The sequence below is a fragment of the Molossus molossus genome, unplaced genomic scaffold (genome assembly GCF_014108415.1).
Source record: "Molossus molossus isolate mMolMol1 unplaced genomic scaffold, mMolMol1.p scaffold_m16_p_9, whole genome shotgun sequence".
Taxonomy (NCBI): Eukaryota; Metazoa; Chordata; class Mammalia; order Chiroptera; family Molossidae; genus Molossus; species Molossus molossus.
Window position 1 is genome coordinate 88,268,128 of NW_023425403.1, and position 18,611 is coordinate 88,286,738.

Here is an 18,611-nt window from a genome sequence, read left to right on the forward strand (position 1 = left end):
CTTTAAAAAAATAAAAAGCTTAGGTTGTTAGACTGATGAAACCTCAACGGGAAGGGGGGAGGGAGGGAGAAAAGAGATAAACCAAAGAACTTCAATGTATATATTCATAACCAATGGACGCGAACAATAGTGTGGGGAAGGCAACAGGGGGGCGGGTTTGGGGAGGAGTGGGGTCAAGGGGGGGGAGGGGGACATCTGTACGTAATACATTCAACAATAAAGAGGAGTTCAAAATAAATAAAAATAAAAAGCTTCTGATGATTCATCCTTGTGGCTTGACTAAAACACAGGTTCACCCCTGTGCCTGAATAATGTTGAACTCCTGCCTATCTTGTCAACATCATGGTTTCTCTTTTCTTTCTTTCTTTTTTTTTGGTACATGCCCTTGGCAGGAACCGAACCCAGGACTCTCTGGTCCGCAGGCCAACGCTCCAACCGCTGAGCCAAATCAGCCAGGGCATGATTTCTCTTTTCTTTTTCCACTTCAACCCACATACACCTGCTTTCTTTCAGGTTATGAAGTACACTGTATGCTGGTCCCTCAGCCTGGTGCTCTCTTCCCTGGTGCTCACCTTCTCACCCTTCTGTCCTCAGTTCAAATGCCATTTTCTCAGTTAGGACTTCCCTATCATGCTAAGGGGATTCTCCCCACCACAGTCCCATTATTCTTGATCACGGCTGGAGAGATCTATCTCTACCACTGTGCTTCCTCATGGGAATTATTACAGTTTGTTATGCTGTATATTTCTTTGTCATCTTGTTTATTGTCTGAATATCCACATTTGATCACGGAGCCTTGTTTTCTCTATTCACAATGCACGCCTAGAACCTACTAAGCTAATGTAGTACTAAACACACGTTGGAAGTACAAATGCATTGATAATATTTAGCATTAGGAAATGTACTTTCATTTATTTTTGACAATGTTAAAAAAACAAAAATTTTATTTGTGTTTCTCTGGTAATTAGGGTTGCTAACTACTTTTATTGAGTTCTATTTCTTCTCTCTTAACTGCTTGTTCAAGTCTTTTGCCAATTTTTCTAGAGTTGTCTTTTTCTTATTAATTTGTAAGACTTCTTTGTGAAATTAAACCTTTGTCCATTACTTTTGAGGCAAATATTTTCTCACAGCCTATCATGTACTTATAACTTTGTTCACTGTGACATCTGTCATAAATTTTTTCTGGAGTCAAATCTGTATATTTCCTTATGGCTTCTGAGTTATGTATAAGGCTTAGACAAAAGTTGCTACACATTCTTCATTACATTTAATTGTGTTGACTCAATACAATTTGTCAGATAGCCCTTTTGAAATTGATTTGAAAAAAATACTTTGATCAATAGCTTAAGTCCTAAATATTAAATTCCCATATATTCACAGGTCTATTTGTAGACTCTCTCTCATTAAATAGATCTATTCATTTATTACAATGCCAATAATATTTTGTTATTACTATCATATCTTTATATTATATATATAATACCTCATCAAACAATCCTCTCTCATGTCCCTTTAATTTTCATTTTCAAGTTTGTCTATTTTTTAATATTTTCTCTTGGTTTATCAAATTCCACAAGAAGTCTTGTTTAAGTTATATATTAACAAGAGGGGAAATATCCTCGATTTGATTTTTTCCCTTTTATAGTCTACATTTATTTTCATGTTCTTTTAGGAATTTTACTTTTTCTATACATCTATGTGTTAGACTTACACAAACCTATCTTACAGTGTGGATGGTTACTGTAAATAAAATTTTTGTCTCAATTATATTTCACAATGGAATTTTGATGGGATGGACTTTTGTTTCAATTATATTTCACAATGGAAAGACAGAAATGCTTGGATATAATCTGAGAATCATTCAGGTTAGCTGAATTATTTGTATTAGTTTTTGTTTGTTTGTTTGTTTTTATCCTCACCCGAGGACATTTTTCCATTTTTTGTACAGATAGAGTGGGAGGGAGAGAGAGGAAGAGACAGAGAGAGAGAAACATCGACGTGAAGGGACGCATCGAGTGGCTGCCACCCGCACAACCAACCAGGGCCAGGGAAAAACTGCAACCGAAGTACGTGCCCTTAGCGGGAACCGAACCAGGGTCTCTCCGGACCGCAGGCCGATGCTCTAACCGCTGAGCCAAACCGGCCCAGGGCTTATTTGTATTAGTTTTAATAATATTTTAGTTTATCCCCTTGAGGTGTTACAGACAGATAATCAGGGGCACTTATTTTTTCTTTTCCAATATGTAGGTCTTCATTTCTTTGTTAGAAATAGAAACTGTCTCCAATCGTCTGCCTAACATCAGGGTCAGTAACAGCAAGCGCTCACATCATCCTGCCCCAGACTTCACTGGGGCGCTGCCTCGGCATCCACGATTTCAAACAACACCCATCACCTTCTTTGAAGGTTTGGAAGGACTCACTGATAAAACCAACTGGGCCTAGTATCTTTATTAGGTAAGATCAAACTACATTTTCTCTTCCATTACAGTTTAGTTACAGATATTTTCCCGGAAAATATTTTTTCACTTGTATTTCATAATTAAACGGTTAGAAATGAACATAGTATTTTTCTCTTACAGAATTTTGGTCATACTCCCTCTTTGGCCCTTGAGCTCTTCTTTATGCCTCACTCATTGTCTATTTTATCAGAATTTTCAAAACAAACAAGCAAATTAAAAATCTTATAGATGATAATATTTTTCTATTTCATCATGTTTTAAGTTTTTTTCTGTATTCATTCCTTCCTTCTATTTATTCTTATTTATTTTAGGGTTATAATTATATCTTAGTAAAATGCTTAGTTCTTTTATTTCCAATTTTACTAAATACTTTTAAAAATCTACATTTTTCAGGAGGGAAAGAAGGGCACCAGAATAGATTAACCAAAGAACTTATATGCGTATGTGCATAACCCATGGACACAGACAACCGTGCAGTGAGGGCCCTGGCCGGGGCGGGAGCGGGGGCAGGGAGCTGGGGATCAATGGAGGCAAAAAAAGAGAAGAGAAACATATGTAATACTATCCATAATAAAGATAAATTTTTTAATCTACATTATGTAAGTCAGCTTATAGGCATATTCTATAAATTTAACATGAGATATTTTTAATTTATATTATCTTATATCAAAGTAATTTGCTATTTAATTTTTGGATTCAATTTTTTTACCTTAATGCTCATTTCAGAAGGTAATTTTAAAAAATATTTTAAGTGGGTAGACTTTAAAGTTTCTTATTGCTTAATATCTAATTTTATTATATTCTTTTTTAGGAATGGTGACTTTCTAGGATTTGAGGGTATTTATGGAATTTAATGAGAGTCTGGGACTTAGTCATGGCCATTGGTAGTTAAGTCAGCTAAAGGATATATATTTTCACATACTGGTTACAACACTTTATAGCTATGTCTACATAATCATGCTGAGTCATTGTTATTCAAATCATATATTCGTTACATAGTTTTTTTTTTTTATTCACTTGATCTGTTACTTTCCATGGAAAATTAGTTAAATAGAAGAAAACCTGGCAAATCCATAATCTATATTACAGACTTCGCAGTTGTGTTTTATATACTTCAAATCTATATTGATAAAGGTTTATAATTCACATTACCTTTTGGATTATATATTTTATCTGCATAAAATATCCTTTATCATGTTGAATGCTTTACAACTTGAATTCAATTTTGTCTTATTAATATTGCTACATCTGCCTCCTTTTGTCAGCATTTATGGATATATATTCCATACCTTTATTTTCAACTGTTTTGTTTTATAGATATCTCCTATAATAGCATGTAGCTAGATTTTCATTTTCTATGCATATAGCTAGATTTTTATTTATTTTTTAAAATATTTTGTTTTCCTTTATTGATTTTAGAGAGAGACAAAGGAAGAAGGAGAGAGAGATAGAAACATCAATGAAAGAGAACAGCAACTGGCTGCCTCCTGCATGCCCCCCACTGGGGATCGGGCCCACAACCTGGGCATGTGCCCTGACCAGGAATCAAACCCATGACCTCTTGGTGCATGTGTCAATGCTCAACCACTGAGCAACACCAGCCAGGCTAGATTTTTATTTTTTTATGCAATCTAAGAGCTTTTCTTTTAACAAGGAAATATGGTTTATATACCTTTTATGTGATTGCTGACTGTGGCTTATAAAACGTCCACCCTCTTTCCTGCCTTTGTTATAATGGTCAAATTTCATTGTGTTTTTTCTCTTAATGTCTTTATTTTACATCCTATTTGTACATATATGTATAATTAAACACAAAGTAAGTAATTATATATGTTTTATATCATATCTACAATTTACAAGCATTCACTCATGCAAAGAATGAATACCTATTTTCCTTCCTACGCCCCTCCCTTTCTTCTGCCTCTCCCAGCACCAAAATCTTCCATGATTTTAATTTGACCTTAATGTTGAGTCTTAATTTTTTAAAAGAAAAAATAAAACAATCATACACTTGACCATATATATCAGTGTCTTCTTTGTTCAGAATTGTTCTGGTATGCTATCTCCCTCTCTTTCCTGGACTCAGTATTTGTTTGCCCTGAGTTCCTTTTTTGTGGATTTTTTCAGTAAGGATCTTAGAACTCACACAGAAGTAATAAACATGACTGTGCAAGCAGCTTATGTGGGGATGGGGGATACATATTCCCCAGGTATACCATGTTTACCAGGAGCACTTTTGGGGTCCGAGGGTCTCCAGGGCCTTCTTGATGAATGGTCACGTGTCAAAAGTTCGTAGGCTCTATACTTGAGATCTAGGCATAGTCATTAGCTGGACCCTCTCTCAGGTCTTCCTCTGCTGGCCTGTTGGAGTCCCTTCATATTTGTTTCCCTTGGCCCTCCAAGCACTCTACTGGATTTCTAACATGGATTATAATGATTAATCTTCTTTTGAACTAGCAATGATTTCTAGCCCCGCCCCATGCTGAACGTGAGGAAACAGAGCTCACAGAAGTTAAATAAGGTTTTCACCTAGTCAAGAGAAAGGTTTAAGTCTGATGGAGACCAGCAGTCTACTTCCAGATCTGCCCTCCCAACAGGGCAGCACTGATGGTACCAGGTCCCAGTGATGAGATCACTGAAATAAGGCATTAGCCAACTTTTATCTTTTACCATTTATTCACTACATACTGAGAAAGACAGACGCACGTGTCCCTGACAGCCAGGCAAGCAGAGCTAGGCTCTGGGGTTCTCCTGTTGAAAGTAATTTTACACAATATCAACATCCAAAGAGCTTAGTCTGTGACTGAGATGGATCCTAAGAAAAATAAGACTGTTCCATTACATGTCTGAACAAAGAAAAACACATAAACCTTTCTTAACCACAATGTGACCAAACACCCCCAAACTCTGGCTAATATGAGTGACTGCTGCTTCTTTATCAATTACAGAATTAATCTCACCCTGGTCTTCCCCCTCCTTTCAGGTAAGATTGATTAAGATGCCAGAACAGATCACCCCTGCTTCCTGAGCAGAGCCCTGCTGCCTCAAACGCTCCCCCAAATCACTGACTTGGGGCCAACTCTTTCTAATCAGTCATATCTTACTTCTTCTTACTACAGTATCCATGACATCTTCTTACTGACATGGCCCACGTGTGGCTCAGGCGCTTAGAATTCACTTCATGAGCACCGGGAACTAATCGAGGCTTTGAGAGTAGGGCAGTGACAAGACGGACGCTGTGCTTTAGAAAATAAAACCTGAGAAAACATTTCGGACGACCAAGAGAAGAGGACACTCTTGGCAAAGACAGGCCTGAAGCCGTTCCCGCAGTCCAGAGGACAGCAGCAGACAGGAGCCACCGGAGTGCCCGGGATAAATGCCTGTGTGAGGGTGGTGGCGTGCAATGCAAACGAGGCAACACGCACTGGGACATCTGCAGGAAGAGCCGAGAGCGGGCGAGCATCTTGATACCGTCTTACCATCAACATGATTTAACATCCAGTAGGCAGAGACTCTCTCATAAAACGTTCAGTCTTATACTGAGCAAAATACATGGAGGATTTTAGTGTCTATAAGTTCACTTCATTAGCATAAGATAGAAAGTTTTGAAAAGAATGACTTTTGATTCACCTTACTCGGATTATAAAATGTGAAGCTGGATTTAAGCCTACCATATGGATAAGGGATCAATTTAGCTCTTAAGTGTCTTTTGGAAGCTCCCATGAAAGGCATTAGAAGTTTCGTGAGCATATTAGAAGGCAAGCTTGGGGCCTAAGTATGCATATTCAGCAGACCTGTCTAGATCCTCAGCTCTAAGTAACTAAAATAGATGAAGATGTGCCTCCTAGGAACTAATCACACTATTATTCAAATGGAAATAAAAGAGATGCATGGTTCTAGTGGCAGAAATGCAGAAAACTTCTCAACATTATACTCGACAGGCTGAGCACGAGGTGGCACTTGACAGTTTAGAAATAGGAACATCCTATTTTGAAATGAGCTTGATTCCAAGAGCTTTTCAACCTGGGATTTTAAGAACTGAGCCTTCTCCCCTAGATGTATCAGAAACTGTACCTAGGAGTAGAGCACAGGCAGGGAAGTCACAAAAGCCCATGTACCTACAAGTAAGGTTAATTGTGGTGCTAATCTGGGGTTGGACTTGGAAGAGCATGTCGTTCACATATAATGAAAATCAGAGAAGACATGCTTCCTCAGTTTGTCTTTCTTTAGACAAAATTTAAGTCTTGGTGGAAAGAAACAGAAGTCAACTTTGCCCAAGCCTTTCTCTCTGCACTGACCTACCCTACAGTCTTCTCCACAGGTCCCTCAAGTTGCTACAGTGCTCATCACCCCCACCCTGGGCAGACCTCCTCACCATCAAAGTACACCACATTTCTAAATGTCTAAACCCTTCAAATCTCTAGACCCATATTTGGTCACATTGCTTGCTATCTCTGTGAATTTGGGCAATTTAAACTATCCAGTCCTCAACCTGTAAAATAAGGATGATATAGCCCTAATAGGGCTAATCTAAAAATTAAATGAAGAAATATACATGATACATGTTATGCATAATATACCTGACACTCCACAGGGTCTCAATGATACAGCAGCAGATTATTATTACTCTGGTTATTTAAATTAAGTAAGCCAAACACTTTGTATTTTTTTTAAATCCTCATCCAAGGATATGTTTATTGATTTTAGAGAAAGGAAGGGAGAGGGAGAGAAACATTGATCAGTTGCCTCTCGCATTCGCCCCAACTGGGGATTGAACCCACAACCTGGGTATGTGCCCTGATCGGGAATTGAACCTGCAACCTTTTGGTATATGGAATAATGCTCCAAGCAACTGAGCCACCTGTCCAGGGCAACACTTTGTATTTTTTAACAATGTATAACCTATTATATTAAATGGTCATTAGGTATGAATTAACATTTTAAATGTTTAAAAGACACCCAATTCTGCCCTGGACAGTTTTGCTCAGTGGTTAGAGCATAAGTCTGCAGTTCAGAGAGATCCGGGTTCGGTTCTCGCTAGGGGCATGTGCCTTGATTGCAGTTTGTCCCCAGCCCTGGTTGGGTCATGCAGGTGGCAACCACTCGATGTGTCCCTTTCACATCAATGTTTCTCTCTCTCTCTTCCTCTGTCTCCCTCCCACTCTATCTGAACAACAACAACAACAAAAATGTCCTCGAGTAAGGATGAAAAAAAAAAGATACCCAATTCTCATCTCTTTAACAGATCCATAAGAGGACATTCATTTTCTTGACACACACACAAAATGCATCTGACTACCCACCACAAATCCTGCCTGAGCCCCCACTGTTGGTTAAATAATCTCAAAATTTAAACCTGTCTCTATATCCAGAAAAAAATATATATATTAGAAAGATGACTTTAACCCTCAAAATAAATTACCAGTTAAAAATTTTAATGCTGAGGTTTTACTCAATGTTTTAAATAACCTAAGTTACAACACCCTCTCTTTGATATAAAACCCACAACAAAGGGTTTATTAACTGTTACTTCAAATCTATCAGTAATACTGATTAATAGAAAAGGCCATCCTGAAAAGTATCACATTCGACTTTTTATAAGTAGTAAATACAGAGAGCAAAGATGATAGTGAAAACGACACCAAGGTTAGATGTCAATTTCTACCCTTCACTTTCATGCTCAATAATCCTAGAACTAACACTAAATTGTGAAATTTGAGTCTGTCCCCAGCCAGAGTAGCAGACTTAATGCACCATTAATCTGGTCTGCTCTCAGCTGCCAACTGAAATAGTCACAGTCACTCGATTTTTAAGGAAAAGACAGAACTGCAGAAGTACATTCCAGAGGTCTTTTCATAAAAGCCGTCCTGCGCGCTCCATCTGCACGTGCATCTGCTGGGGTATTTTCAGCCAGCTTGCCGGGCAGATTAATGCAGACAATTAGAAAGCAACCTCACAGGCATTCAATAAACTGCCTTCATTATTACACTCAGGAGAGTCCCTTTGGATGTCAATAAAAGCCTAGTTTTCTGCCTGTTAGCTAAATAATTGACAACACTAAAAATAATCAGAAGGAAATGAACGAAGTCGGGAATGAGGTGTTAAGAAGAGCACATTAAGATTCTTGTGGTGGTGCCCCAGGATGCTATCATGAGCTTTTTCTCTAGCAACCTGGATTTACAGTCTGCTCAAGCCTATGGTTACCCTTCTCTACAGGGGAAAAAAACAAGTTCCTGAACCACATATCACAGCATGCTGAACATGGCAAGGACACGAAGGTATTGACTAGTTTGAAAGAATTCCTTACTTGTGTTTCTATTTTGTGTTTCTTGGTTTGACAGCTTTAGGAGAATCTAATTGCGGGAGGAAAGCAGCCTGTTTGGTCTGGTGAAATCTTTGTGCTATTAAAATTCTAACAATTTCCCCCCATAAATTGACTCTAAGAAGGTATGACCTAGGCTTGTTATACAGATGGGCCATCCTTTCTAAGAAATCCCTTTCATATTTTTACTTATATAATGGTCATTCATTTCATGAACTAATGGTCTTTTAATTTCAAAAGTAGTTAAAAAATACTCTTAAAAAAAAACTCACATATATATATATACTTCTTGTGTTTCTCAATAGGCTTCAAAAATCTATTTGAGATACTTCTCATCTTTAGCCAAGTTCTCTTTTCCCTGTTTAACTGGGGCGTCAGGATAAGCAGAAGAAAGATCAGGAGTGAAATGTGCGTGGAATCGAATTCATCCCACTGATGGTTGTGAGGTGGCTGCGGGCAGAGCTGCTTTTTCTTCACAGGAAAGGGATGGTTGAGCTTCAGCATTTAGTACAACACACATTAAAGAAGTTGGAAGACTGTGAAAGAAAGGTGATTGGGTGGCACCACCTCCATGTCCTTTCAAACTATCTCCATCCTTCACCTCAGCATGTTTAAACTCTCCAGAAAAGGACTCACTCAACTTCCCAGTCCTATCCCTAAAACCCCTCATTAGTAAGCAGGTCTCCCCCTTTTCCAGTGTAAAAGTAGGAGGCCACAGGATAAATACATTTGTTCTTATTGTATCTCTATCTTATTGAATCTTATCTCTTTCAACTACTCTGTTTGGTATAGAATTAAACTCATCCTTTCTATACCCATGAATGGGGCTCAACAATACAGGAATATCCTTAATTTATTGCCTCTCCCTGCCGTCTCTCTAAGACCGGGAATTTCTGGTGTTCGGCTTCCCACTAGCTCCCTCACCCGCATACCCCAGGCCTGCCTTAGAAGAAGAGTTGGGGAGACAGGGTGTGAATTCTATGACTCAAATGAGGGTAATACATTCGTACTTCCGTTCAACCCCATTTCTCTCCCACTCGTTTTCTAGGCTGGGTAGCAGGGGTCAAGTACCTAACTTGCTTAGGGGCCAAGGGAAGCTCTGAGCAATGGATTTTCCAGTTCCGAGCTCTGAGTCTAGAGCAGAGAGGACTGCTCACAAGGGGCAGGAGTGCTTCCGCGGCATGAGGAAGCAAGAGCACGCTGTCCTTGCGGGAGGAGCATGACTGAGCCTGGCACACCTGCTCCCCCACATCACAATAACCGTGATTCTGCAAAGGAGGTGACGTGATGGGAAGAGGAAAGAGGAGGGTGTCAGGAGAACAATCCATCTAAAAGCGGGAGGTCAGTGACTCGGCCTCATGGGCCGGAAACCTCTACACATTCCCAGCAAAATGAAGGTTGTCTGGTCCCACTGAGCAAGGACCTCTATAAAAAGTTTCATTTCAAGTCCCTATAATATTTAGGCACTTTTATGCCCTTTACAGAAGCTATTTTATTTCATCTTTACAAACGGCCTATGGGGAACATTATCATCCTTATTTAAAAAAAGAAAGAAATGAAGTTGAAAGAGTTTCGTAGTGTGTCCAGGGTCGCACCTGGGAAATGGAGCAAGGGCTTTGAACCCATATCTGCCTGGTTTTCATTCTACCACATTTGGAACCGCCCTAGGGACAGAAATATATTCCTTTGGTTTTGTCTGACCTTTTAAGCAGTGTGCAGGTAACCTAATATATAGTCTTAACACACAAAGTTATCTTTAAATCCTATATAAACGAGTAGATTATCTACCTTATACAGCACAGAGCAGTTATCCTATACATGTTCGCTGCCATTATTCACAAATCACACTGGGAAAGTACTTTGGTGTATGACCACCAATTGGCAGTTTTGCCAATAATTGCTAAATAATTTATCAGTTCTTGTCTACAAAAATACACACCTGTAATAGTCCTCAATCCATTTGATAAAGCCCTAGTTAGTTTAGATTCTGTGTGAGTACTTCTTTTCAAACACCCTCTTCCTTATGTCAGTGTCTTGGAAGTCAATATAATCAGAAGTATCCTAAGCCACCAGAGAATCAAGCCCTTCGAATTATTTATAATGAAGAATTCCTCAAGTTTAGCAGTATTATTTCTAATCAGTGGACTACTAAAAAATGCTCTGGTAAGTATGGATGTTTCCAACCTTAGAACCTCACCTACATAATGAGGAGTTCAATTACATAATTAATATAACATCTAATAATCCAATACCAGATGTTTTGAAAAGTTACCATCACTTAGAATTAAAAAGCAGAAGCAGCCCAGCCAGTGTGGCTCAGTGGACTGAGCATCCTTCCATGGACTGAGAGTCAAGCTTCAACTCCCCATCCGGGCACATGCCCGGGTTGCAGGCTCAGTCCCCAGTAGGGGTGTGCAGGAGGCAGCCGTTTCTCTCTCATTGATGTTTCTATCTCCCTCTTTCCCTTTCTCTCTCTCTCTAATAATCAATACAAATATTTTTTTAATTTTTAGGAAAAAAACAGAAGGAATAATATGCCTATAAAGGTGCAAAGTTCTGAAAACATAAACTTACTATTGCTGATGTTCTCTAAATGCTTTTCTTCTGAGGTCTTCTTGGAGTCTTCTTTTCTCCTCTAGTTTTTTGCTCTGAAATTGAAAATATCGACATGTAACCTATAGGAAAACTTAAACAGAATCATGATGTTCAAGTTACCATTGCCAAAATCCTCGGGCTTAAGTGGCCTCAAGGTCTAATATGGTACCTGCCAGGCCTTCCAAGGTGGCATCGCTCTCACAGCGCCATGGGCACTACACCGACAGCCAGGAGCCCCGAGTTCATCCCCTGGCCCCCCACCTTCAACTTGATGGGTCTAACCACACAATCAGTATTTCACATTTTTATCTCTTAGTTCAAACGAGAGCAACATTTATATTTTAAGCTGCATTTTCAAAATGTTCTAAGGGAAACATAAAATTTCCGCACCAAGTATGTTAAATTAGAATGATGATAAATGGTTAAATAGTTCATACAAAATGTATATATACTAAAGCATCCAGAAAAATATTTTCAATAAGCCAACCCAACTCCCTTCTGATTTAGAGTCAGAACTGCAAGCTGTTGAGAGACTGAACAGCCATTAAAAGCCACCACTAGGATAGAAAAGAGTTCTCTCTTTTTCAAACTAGTTGTTTGGAGAGTCTAGCGACAAAGAACTTCGTGTCTGATAGTACTGTCACCGTGGCTCTGGCATATTTTAACCAAACTTAAATAACTCACAACAGTTGGTTCTTGTTCACGATGACACACTGTCACCTTTAAAAAACTTGCCTATGAACAGGTAAAATTCCCCGACAACAGAGCTAATGGGGAGTTGAAACAAGTTCTACAACACAGTTCTAAACAAATCCAAGGAGACGTGAACAGCTAGGTTTGCTTTAACAGAAAGAACTGGTGGGCCCAGAGGGAGGAGCTGCGAAAGGAGCGAGTGGAAACAATCACCTCCAAACCCTGACGGAACTCTGGCTTCACCTTTCAAAGAGGGGTAGAAATTATTCATAGTGTTCATTTCCATAAAACTCTCCATTAGCACAGAACGATTTAGCAGTCCCATTTTGAAAGGTAAAGTAGATGGTTTCAGTTTTGGAGGAAAAAAAAAAAAGGAAATTTACTACAACCAACATGAATCCATTACAATGCAAAGCAACTGGCTTACTAATGAAACACAGTTCTAGGAAGCAAACTAACAGAGAACTATAAAACCAAATAAACATGATTCCAATCAAGAAAAATATTCTGACTCATGAAACCAAAAGTGGTCAGTTACGATGAGCTCCTTACATCTCTGAGGGGGGGAAATGGTCAGAGACAGCAAGCAAGCAAGCAGTAGGTATTGATTAAATCAGTATTAGCAATTCAGTATTAGCAATGCTACTTTGGGAATAGTGAAGAAAAAATCACACAAGCATCTAGAGACCGAGGCTGGGTTTCTTTAGCAAGGTCAGAAATTAAAAAGTGGTTTTTTCCCTGGCCAGTTTGGCTCAGCAGTTAGAGCGTCAGCCTGCGGTCCAGAGAGAGCCGGGTTCAGTTCCCACTAAGGGCATGTGCCTCGGTTGCAGTTTGTCCCAGGGAGGTAGGTATTAAATCTAATACCTAAATACTTGGATCTAATTAGACTGTTTATTTCTTTCCATTTAACAGTGAGTTAAGGAATCACCCAAACATACTTACACATACATACTCAAATGCAGAATGTAAAATATCTAAGAACATGAGATCCAGAAAAAAAAATTATGAAACCAGCTTTAGGTTCATCATCACTGATGGAGTGACCTTAAGTTATTTAATATCATTGAATTTCAACAAACACTGGTCAAATGCCTATTATGTTTGTGTACTATGTTAGATGCTGGGAATGTAGATATGAACAGAGGAAAATTTTCATAAGCTATCTGGGACACAGACAAGAAAGCAATGATGGCAGTATGTAAAATATGTTAGTAGATAAAAGTTACAAATAATGTAATACAGACACATAACAAATTCACAGAAGTGGGTCATCAGGAAATGCTCTCAACAGTTGTACAAATGTTCATTCGGTGCCTACTAAGTTGCAGACCCCATCCTGAGCATGGGAACCAAGTAGCTAAAAAACACACTCAAAACGTGCTTTCTAGCCTCGGGTTCATGGATGAGCTATGTGTTAGGAGTATGCTCATTTTTACAAAGTGTGGGCTTGGAGCTTTCTTCAGATCCCCCAAGGGACTGATGATCACATGGGTCTAATGAGAGGTAGGAATTCTAGACAGGGATCAATCTTACACAAGCAAGAGCTTTCCAGGAGGAAAAGGGATGATGGGAGGAGGGCTATTGTACTCCATCAGATGGGTTACGCTGCCCAGGAGGCCCAAGCGGAGAGGGTTGGAAAGGCTGAAGAAGAGCCAGCTCTGTCCGCCTGCGGTCCAGAGAGGCCAGGGTTCGGTTCCCGCTAAGGGCATGTACTTCGGCTGCAGTTTGTCCCCGGCCCTGGTTGGTCGTGCGGGTGGCAGCCACTCGATGTGTCCCTTTCGCATCGATGTTTCTCTCTCTCTCTCTTCCTCTCTCTCCCTCCCACTCTATCTGTACAAAAAATGGAAAAATGTCCTCGGGTGAGGATAAAAAAAAAAAAAAAAAAAAAGAAGAGCCAGCTCTCAGCTCACCTGGCCTTGCATCCCCACATGAGGTACTTCAGCATAACAGGTACCTTTTTCCATTTTTCACAAAGGTGCCATCTATCACCCATCTGAGCACCTGCAGAACTGACCTTCCTGGATAGAGAATCATTTCTAATTTGCACAAAGGCAGTGATGGGCTGGTAGTGGCCCTGGACAGAAAAAGGGCATCCCCACAGCTTGTAGTATTTCAGTGTACAAAGGCACGAGAGAATGCCAATTCAGGGACCCCCAAGGAGCTCCTGGATACATTTAAAGGTGTTTGTAGTGAGATGGGGGGAAGATAAGGTTGAGAAAGTGAGAAGGAGCAATTATAAGGGAATTTGTATGCCAAGTAAAAATGTCTGGACTTCGTTAAAGGCAATGCTAAGCCATTATGTCACTTTAAGCAGGAAAGTAAGCAGCTCGTTCTGAAAGTATCACAGAGAATGAACCACACATATAAAAACCAGTGGAGTGATTCTCACAGTAATCCAGCCATAAATTACGAGTCCCAGTTTAAGGTACCAGGGACAGAGAAAAAAGAACAAACTCTAAAAAAAAATATAGGAGACAGAAATAACAGGAGTGAAAAAAAATGAAATAATAGAAAATATGACTATAGTAATATAGGATGAGTAAGAAAAAAGGGAGAAGTACCAGATGAATGTCATTTAAGAGTGAACAGATGAGGTGAGTTGTGAACCTATTAGATCTGAGATATTCTTGTGGAACATCTAGAGAGAAATACCAAGCATCCAGTACAATATCTGGTCCTGGGGTTCAGGAATATCATCTGGCCTGAAGACATGGATTTCAGAAGACATCAGTAAAAGCAGTAACTAAATCCTTGAATGTGGAAATGTGGGGGCTTCCTTTTAAGGACACAGTGGCACAGGGACATTAGAGAGGACCAAGGAATGGGACCTGATGGAACATCAATAGTAGCAAACCAAGTGGAATAAAAGGATCCAGAAGCATTTTAGATGTGAAATTTAAAGGACAGAGAACTTGAGCATTTCTTCATATGTCTCTTAGCCATTTGTAGGAGAAAAAGGAGAAACATTTGTAACAAAAATAAATTAATTAAAAATAATAATAAAGGACAGAGAACTTGATAGTTACAATATTACAAAGAGTTTAAATAAGTCAGAAGATTAAACCCAAGTCCATTGGGTTTGGCCAGTGAAGAGCACCATTGGAGAGCTTGGCTAGCTCAATACCAGTGAAGTACTAGAGACAGAAGGTAAATCCGGCAAAGAAGTAAAGTGAGGACTCAAAGAAGGTAAGTTCCTAAGCCAGCTGAGCTCAGCATCCCCTGGGGAACACTTTGTCAAACAGAGATGCTGTCATTCAGGTGACTGTTCGTGTCAGTCCACAGACCAGCATGTGGAAACTCCATGTGGTAGAGAAGCTATCAGAAGCTGAGCCATGATGCTTGGGATGGAGGAGCTGAAAGCAAACCAGAACAGAGAGAGACACTTCGTTTTCAAGATGAGAGACTGGAGTATGATTATATACTGAGATTGCAAAAAATAAAAAACAAAGACAAGAAAGTGACAGGGAAGAAAGGGGGGAACTTAACTGATAGCAGCAAGATTCCTGCAAAAATGGACAGGCAGGTGAGACGTGAGCAGGGGAAATGGACGTGCAGGTGAGACGGGGTCAGGGGCAGTAGAAAGGGCAGGTGAGACGGGGTCAGGGGAAATGGAAGGGCAGGTGAGACGGGGTCAGGGGAAATGGAAGGGCAGGTGAGACGGGGTCAGGGGAAATGGAAGGGCAGGTGAGACGGGGTCAGGGGAAATGGAAGGGCAGGTGAGACGGGGTCAGGGGAAATGGAAGGGCAGGTGAGACGTGAGCAGGGGATATGGACGGGCAGGGGAGATGGGGAACAGGGGCAGTAGAATTCATTATAGCAACAAGGCAAAGCACCTAGTTATTCCTCCCGAGATGAGGCAGGGGTAGAAATAATACAGAAGGAGTAAGGAAACAGAAAAATAAGGTGCTTATGGCCTGATGGCTTTTACTTCCTAGAAGGTAAGAGATGAGATGAAAATGAAAGAAGAGAATTTTAAAAAGTGAACGGAGGAAAAAGACCTTGGTAATTGGAGACGGGCCTAGACTGCAAAGGAAAAGTGTCCAGCATTGGGCACTGTTAAAGACCAGCTGAGAAGGAAGCCCAGAATTCTGGTGGCCAAGAACACTGCATGAGCGGTGGTTGTTTGTTGTTTGTTTTCTCCAGCAACCTTATTCACGTGGCTTTGGTGAAAATGAAATAATTGAGCCAATTAATTCACATGTAAAATAAGAATAATCCCTCCTACCTACTTTCAACACAAGAGGTTGACATAGTAGAGTCAACTGAGATAGTGTTAAGGAACTTCTTTGCATGCATAACTAATTAGGTAAGGGCATCCTCACTGTGTGTTTACTAAGTGCTAATCATTGTGCCCTTTCAGCCTACCAGTCCCATCATTATATTAGTATTATCCTCATTTTATAGATCAGGAAAGTAAAGCATAGAGAAGCTAATGGCTTGCCCTCTTAATACTACAGCTGCATGTCAGAGATGTCATTAACATTCCAATTTATGAAATTGGTTCATGGGTTCCTACAGCATTTCAGCAACCAGAGGCTTAATGCCCACCCCAATGTCTGGTATAGAACCGTATTTCTGGGAACTACTGGTGTCCCTTGAAAGTTTTCAGAAATGGACATATTTCCTTTTTAAAAACAATATTGAAATCACTTTCTCAATGTTGAATTTTAAAATGGTTCTTAAACCTTTAGCCCTTTTTCTCCTACAAGTTTCCTAGACCTAAATACCCAATGTGATTCCTTAAGAAGATGTAGGTGTGTGCATCTCTGCATGTAATATGTACACTGTGCTATATACACTGTGCTTTCTACTGGTGAGCTCCTACCTCATTTCATAGCATTAAAAATAACACTTCCCCACGTCTGCATAAAACACAGTGACCTCCGTGCTCCAAATAACTTTGTCAGCTTTACAACTTGATGGTTTATTGAGCAAGGAAAGGCTTTGGATGACACTCAGATCTCTCACTGTTTTCCTGCCCTTTCTGAGGTTATGACACCCCAAGAGGTTGGGAGAATTAAATGAAAGTATTTGTAAACTGTATAGCACTGTATGCTTTCAGACACAAGCTCAAAGGCAGAATAAGATGAGCCCAGGAGGTAGGGAGGGTCTTTGACATAGAATTGGAAGATTTTCACTTTTTAAGTTTGTGGGCATTATGAAAGTTGGGGAAAAGCTGTGGTTATGCGGGGGAGGCATGGTGGAGGTTCCCGCCCACAGCACGGAACCCCAGTGAGACGCGCCGTGAGGATTCGTGTCTGCTTATGCTGTAAACTCCAGTGGCAGAGACAGCGCGTGCATCTGGATGCTGCCGTTTTATTATTTTTAATAACTTCCTTCCACTTTGATGCTCTAAATATTTTAGAGATGTTTTCTCTGCTTTACAGATTTCCAGGAAGAGACATTAATACATCACTATAAAGCCGCATGAGTTGCACTAACTTCCTGTTGCTGCTGTGCCAATTTACTGCAAACTCCGTGGCGTAAGAACAGCAGAAATGCATTAATAGTCACGCAGTTCTGGAGGTCAGACGTCCAGATGGGTCTCACTGGGCTAAAGTCAGGTTGTCGGCAGGTCTGCGTTCCTTCTGGAGGCTCCAGGGGAGAATGTTTCCTTGTCTTTTCCACCTCCTGCCGACGCCCACATTCCTTAGCTAAGGGCCCCTCCCTTCAGGGAAAAAGAAGGGGGGGGAGCCCAGAAGCCAAGCTAGAGGCTCCTGCGTGGCCGTAGGCGGCTTGGATTCTACATGGCTCAGAGTTCCTGGGCAGCAGCCCTTTGCCGGGGGAGGAGGACAGGCTAGTGTCCATGAGTGTCTGCTCTGCAACACTAAGCTCCACAAGCACAACCATGATCGCTTCTCTTGGCCGTTTTCACACGGCAGTGTGAAGTATGCCCTTTCTAGATGGCTAACGTCCATGTCTCTTTTTTCTGCTACAAGCTGCTGAAGAGGCTCACCTTTAGCATGAAAAGCCACAGACTTCTATACAACAGGAGGAGCCAGGTCATGGTGGCAGTGCAGGCCCATTAGCCAGAGAAATCACGTCTGTGGGAGGACCAGGGTGGGCTGTCATTCTCTTGTAAGGTAGTTTAGGTTAATGCTCCCCAAATGTTTAGGTGCATAAGGATCATCTGGGGAGCCTGTTAAAATGTAGATTCTGCATCAGAGGGTCTGGGGTGGGGCGCAAGGTTCTGTATTTCTCAGAGTGAGGCTGGTGCTGATGGTTCAGGGGCCACATCTTGAATGGAGGGATCTGCATATCAACACTGTCTGCCCAGCTCTCACTTCCGGACAAATGTGTACCGATAATTACTACAGCTGTCATGCTAGAAACGCCCACCCACTTAAGATTCCTGGAGCTGGTGATTGCTGGACAGCTAGTGTGATGGTATGGCTTGGAAGGGGAATGCTGCTTTGTTCAATGTTAAAGACAACCATTCCAGCTACTAACATTTCTGAGTTATATACACTATTTGACCCACGAAGAAATGAGTTATAAATGTCCCATAAGCCACCCAGTTCTAGGTACTAAATGACAACTAA

At 40.6% G+C, this 18,611-nt stretch overlaps 1 protein-coding gene across 1 annotated transcript in view; it reads right to left on the bottom strand.

Moving 5' to 3' along the window:
* The window catches only part of EPSTI1 (epithelial stromal interaction 1), a 121,569-nt gene that overhangs the window by 56,722 nt on the left and 46,236 nt on the right, over positions 1–18,611 (bottom strand). Inside the window, exon 7 of the mRNA XM_036249836.1 lies at positions 11,356–11,429. Within this exon, the coding sequence (XP_036105729.1) occupies positions 11,356–11,429 (74 nt within the window). The remainder of the gene's footprint in view (positions 1–11,355; positions 11,430–18,611) is intronic.